We start from the raw sequence: 5851 nt of genomic DNA, 5'->3' as shown, positions 1-5851 counted from the left end.
CAAACTTTGAAGGCAGTGCTATGAAAAGAAGCCTCAGTCAAAAATAGAGACAAAAACATTTGCATAAGACCACTTAATCTCTTCAGAAGACCTTTTCAAAATCTTGATAATTTCTAAATTCTACTCATCCTTTTGCCTATTCAATCAGGCAGTGGTATTTGGATTGCCAATTTGTCTGTCTGTTTACTACGTCATCAACTACTGAGTGCAAAAACGAAGAGAGAATAGTTCTACTAGGTACCAAAGAGGGATGATTCTTGGGAACTTCAGTGAAGTGAGTGAATTCAGACTCCTGGGTTTTTCTGAAATCTCTCATTTGCATCCTTTGCTCTTTGTAGTTTTATTATCTCTTTATATTCTCACCTTGATGGCTAACACAGTGGTAGCTTTGACAATGAATGGTGATAACACCCTTCATTCCCCCATGTATTTCTTCCTCACTCAGCTGTCCTGTTTGGATATCTGCTATTTGTCAGTCATAATACCAAATATTCTTGAGAATCTGATGGTGGGAACAATAGGTATCTCCAAGGCAAGATGTGCAACGCAAATGTTTTTCTTCCTTTTCTTTGGAGTTGCTGAATGTTTTCTCTTGGCTGCCATGTCACTGGACCGTTACGTGGCAATATGTTGCCCCTTGCATTACACTATTGTCATGAACAGTAGAGTCTGCAAAAGTCTGGTTGCTGGAACTTACGTTTGTGGAACTGCTGTAGGCTTGGTACACACCATCATAACATTCAACTTACCCTTCTGTGGTTTTGCCATCAATCACTTTTTCTGTGAGATTCAACCCCTCTTGGACCTGCTTTGTGGTAACACTTTCCCAAGTGAAATTCAAGTCATTGTAGTGGCTGTCTTTGCTATTTTGTGTCCCTTCTTGTTGATCATTTATTCATATAGTCGCATAATTTCCACAATTCTTCTGATGTCATCAGCTGAAAGCCAGCAGAAAGCATTTTCCACTTGCTCCTCACATCTTTTAGTTGTGATTCTTTTTTATGGTACAGCAAGCTCCATGTATTTGCGGCCAAAATACACCTATTCTGCATCTGTTGATAAATTCCTCTCGCTTTCTTATTCTGTGGTGACTCCTTTATTGAATCCTACTATTTATAGTTTGAGGAATGAGGAGGTGAAAAGAGCCCTGAGAAAAAAATGGAGAAATATTAATTTAGTGTGGAAATGCAACAGAATATTTGCATTGTTTCAGATGGTTGTAGTGGTATTTTTCACTGTAAATTCTTGTTCAGTAAAAGGAATTTCCAGATAATTCCCAAGAACACTTCAGCTTTTGGGGAGGAAAGAAAGAGTGGAGATGCTGAACTGTAAGAAAGAGTGTTAGATGCTATGTTAGGATTTTGAAAGGAAACTTCTTCCACATACTAAAGAAATTCTTAAATAAATAAACTTTTTTTCTTTTTCTTTTCCTTGCTATCTGCAGAAAATTGTGTTTTACCTGTTTCTGACTTTTTGAACAAAAGAGTAATGTTCAGGATCCTGATTTTACTGAAAGAGCTAAGAACAATAAATTTTCATCAATTTACATTTATTTCCTAAAAATGTTTAGTAAATTTCTTTGGGAAAAGAAGATATAATTCAAGTTATAATACAGGGCCCAGGAAATTACTGAGCACTGGTTATGAGTTCTGAGACTGTTATCGGAAAAAAAAAGGTGTGCAAAATTGCATATCTGCCTCAAAGACCTTTCTTTAATTTTAGAGTCATTGTTATAAATATTTTATACCAAGTCTTGGCTAAATCTTTTTATATATGAAGAGCAGACTATTTTGTATAGAATTTGTATCAAAACCCGTTATTTCATATATGGTTTTTGCCTGTAATATTTCTATTATAGACTATTATGATATGTTATTAGGACATATTATTATATATTATATATTAACTAGAAAGCTTTGCACTCCATGACTGAAAAGGTAGGATTTGCATGACCTAATTTAAGGATATAAAGGTCACTCATTGAAGTCTGGGAGAATAAATCTAATATTTCATTGGAAATGGAGGCAAATAACTTCCTCCAGAAAGAAATATTTCTACATTTCATAAGTATCTCTTTCAGAAGATGAATGATCTTCTGCAACTATGAATTTGGAGACTATAGAGGTGAGATTCACTGGCTTAAGGATGAGCTTTCCATTTCTTCTCATATACCTTAAGTAATCAAAGGCATTTTTCAGACATGACTCAGGATCTATAGGAGACCCAAACCATTCTGCAGTGATGATCAGAAGATAGCAAGGAAATTCTAAACTATGTAAAATGTACCCAGGCAGTGTTTTTTATAAGCAGTGGATTCTTATCATAAACTGAACCTGGAGTCCTGTTCAAATATGCCTAGTGAAGGTAAATGAATTCCACACTGAATACAAAAATCCACAAATTAGAGAAGCCAAATGAACACAATTCATAACAACAAGAAGAAAGGAAGCTGTCTTCCATATATTTGAAGAGAAGGCAAGTTAGTTGCCTCACCAAAACACCAAACAGCTCTCATAGTTGCTCCCATAGCTGCTGGAGGTCATTTGCAGGCACCAGATTCTTTTTTCCCCACATATTCCATTACTGTGTTGCCAAAAGTCCTGAGATGAATGGAAAGCAAAACTTACTACAGACTAAGAAATCCACCAGCTTGCTTCACCAGCGATTTCTTTCTTTTAAAGGATACACTTCTACTATCCAGGCTTTAAATGATTTTGTGACCCTTTTTCGAGATGTGTATCTGGTGCTCCTCAGCCTTTGTTCTGTGAATGTTTTGTGAAGATTGCTTATGAAAGGCAAAATTTAAAAAAAAATAGAAGTATCTTAAAAGTGATGAAGTATTTGAAGCTGCTGAAGTTCCCCTTGAGATACTTGCAGTTCTTCATCCATACTCTTGGGTCACTTAAAAAAGATTCTGCTTTAGCTCTCCAGTTCATCCAAGGGCGTGATATTTGCAATTATAGACAGATTTCTCAGTGTCTAATTTTTTTTTATAATGGAGAGGGTGGACTGTTGTTTTAATTGTATCTTTACTTTCACTATACCAAAGGTAAATAGGAGTGATTTAGTGGTAGTCATTAAAGGTTGGATAGATAGAGATTTTAAAATAAATTTAGAAATTCTGTTCTTCAGGAACAATTGATTTAATCTTGGACTTATAGTCTATGAATGATGGTTCAATATCTATCAAGTGATTATAAGCATGGATTCCTAATAGATTAGATATGACATTTCTGGGAGTTACAATCATTATAAAAGGCTCATATTGTTTTGGAATGGCATTTGTAGAGCAAATGCAATATCTGGACATGTAAAATTACACTGAACATTTTTATTTAGTCATTAGAATATCCAAATATCTACACTTCAAGTTGGTGTCTAAGCTGTCACTATGGACTATAGATGACAGATACACTTTTGCAGTAGATTTGGTCACCAGGTTCCACTCATGGATTGATTCATTTTGACTCTGTTGGGAATTCAGACATCCAGCGGGCTTGTACACACCTGCAAATAGACGTCTGTATCTGAAGTCAGATTACATTCCAAATGATTAGTGTTTATGTGCCCAAAACATCATGAGATAAAGACAAACCACACCCATAAAGCTTGAGATCTCCTTCTCCAGGCTTGACTTGATAGCCTGAAGGGACATTTCTATTAATATGCATCCTAGGAAGTTCTTCCTCATTTTCAGGTGGAATATTCACGTTCAGGTGGATTCAATGCATCAGTTTCTGCCTGTTACTCCTTGTCCTATTGCAGGGTACCACTGAGCAGAGCCTGGTCCATCCTCTGACACCCTCCCTGAAGATACTTATATACATTGATGAGATCCCCTCTCAGTCTTCTTGAGGTTGACCAGACCCAACTCCCTCAGCCGTAGAGAGATGCTCCGGTCCCTTCATCGTCTTTGAAGCCCTCCACCGGACAATGACATGATTTGTCATCACATGTATCATGTATGTTACTCCTATGAAGAAATATGTTTGAAACTGTAGACCTCTTAGACTTCTAGGGGTTTAATTGTTAAAGAAAATCAATGGAACTCACAGTTTCCATATATCAGTGGACCTTACACTTGGTTTTTTGGTGCTTTTTTTAGACTTTTTTAGACCCTACGGTAAGGTAAAGAGATAGAAGGGTATTCATGGACTTGCTTCCTAGTATCAGTACTCCAATTATTATTAAAATATGGGATTTCAGGAGAAAAAGAGTCATGTAACTAGCTTTAGAAATGCAAGATTTAGACAACTGAAACAATCGTCCTAGACTTCTTAAACAGTCAGTGGAGAGCAATAGGCAATTTTAGAGCAATTGAATTAGAGCAATAGTTTATTGAATTGTTTCAGATGTTTAGTCTGATTAGATTTTTTGGGACGTTGAATTGCACAGCAGTTGTGCTTCTTCCCCCCAGTAATTGTAAAGGCCGTCCAGCATGAGTAGTTCAGATGGCCATTTCTACATTATTCCTGTTCCTCTTCTGTTCCTCCTGCCTCACAGTGTAGTCTGTTAATCTCTTTCCACAGCTCCTTCATCTGATTACTCAACACATCAATCAAACACACATCCTTCACACAAAGGGGGCCCCCTGGTGGTCTAGTGGTTAGGATGCGGCGCTCTCACAGCCATGGCCCGGGTTCGATTCCCGGTCAGGGAACCCCTCCGGACAGATGGAGCTCGTCAGCCCTGTAAGGCCATCCATCTAAGAGAAGGTCACTCTAAACAAACCTGCGTCCTGGGGACCTCGCTGCCACCGTCCAAGCTTCGCTCGGTCTCGGCAGATGAACCTCAGGATTAAAGGGTGGGCTCAGTTCAGCGCACACTGTGTCTCACCTAAAAAATCCACTGCGCAGGCTCGAAGGGTAATGACCTTTCCCTTCACACAAAGGTAACATCAGTCCCAGCCTCAGTGAGAAACACCAGGCACACCTTACAGCCAGGGACCTGGATGCTTCTTCCTCAAGAATTCTGGGTAAAGGCCTCTGATGAGGCAACCAATGACGTTGGTTGCCAGAAAGGGTGTCACTAGTTTCTCTAATCTGTTAATTCATGTGCTCTGAATCCTGTACTTGTAGATACTTCCCCCACAGAAATCCCAGCTGATTAAATTTCTTTCTTGCACCATGCACATTTACAAAATACTGCAACTTCAGCTTAATCAAAATAAATTTTCAACCATGAATCTTCCTACAGACGTATGCATTGAACAGGAGGAAAAGGGTTCCTTTCATATAAAGAAACCCCCAGCTAATAATACAAACTAAAACTCTGTTTAACTTAGAAACAACTCATAAGCATTATTCTGGGACCCATCTTTAACTGGTAAAACTACTACAAACATTTGTAGTGTTACTGCACACAACAAGATTTTTTAATGTGTCAAGGCCCCATTGACTCTTACTGGACCTGTCCTGACACGAAAGACAGTGCTATGAAGAAACTTACACATTTTTAAGGACTTTGAAATTCAAAATCTTCATAAGATACTGAAAAAATTATGGAGAAGGCTTTTCTGGGAGTTATTAAAAAACACCTGAAGGTAATCAGTCACAGTCAGCAAAGATTCATGTGGGGAAAGTCCCACTTGTCAAACTTAATGTTCCTTCACAACAAGGTAACCCGTCTAGTTGATCAAGGGAAACCGGCTGATGTAATCTTTTTGCATTTCACCAAAGCTTTTAACACTGTCTCTCATAGGACCCTTCAGAACAAACTGTCCAGACCACAGCTGGATAAACATATCATGTGATGTGTGAGCAATTGGCTCATGAGTCAGGCACAAAGAGTAAATGGGGTTATAACAGGCTGGCGACTGGTGGGGTTCTGCAGGATTCCGTTTTAGGTCCAG

The 5851-nt window shown here is 38.3% G+C and overlaps 1 protein-coding gene across 1 annotated transcript; it reads left to right on the top strand.

Moving 5' to 3' along the window:
• The first annotated feature begins 250 nt into the window (after positions 1-250).
• On the top strand, positions 251-1273 carry LOC114000444 (olfactory receptor 10C1-like). Its single transcript, XM_027744753.2, has one exon. It carries the CDS (start codon positions 251-253, stop codon positions 1271-1273), a length of 1023 nt encoding a protein of 340 aa, XP_027600554.1.
• The last annotated feature ends 4578 nt before the right edge of the window (positions 1274-5851 follow it).

The sequence above is a fragment of the Pipra filicauda genome, unplaced genomic scaffold (genome assembly GCF_003945595.2).
Source record: "Pipra filicauda isolate LSUMZ 115617 unplaced genomic scaffold, ASM394559v2 scaffold705_size141694_pilon, whole genome shotgun sequence".
Lineage (NCBI taxonomy): Eukaryota > Metazoa > Chordata > Aves > Passeriformes > Pipridae > Pipra > Pipra filicauda.
The sequence above is the reverse complement of the archived record's forward strand: the minus strand, read 5'-3'. Positions and strand labels throughout refer to the sequence as shown.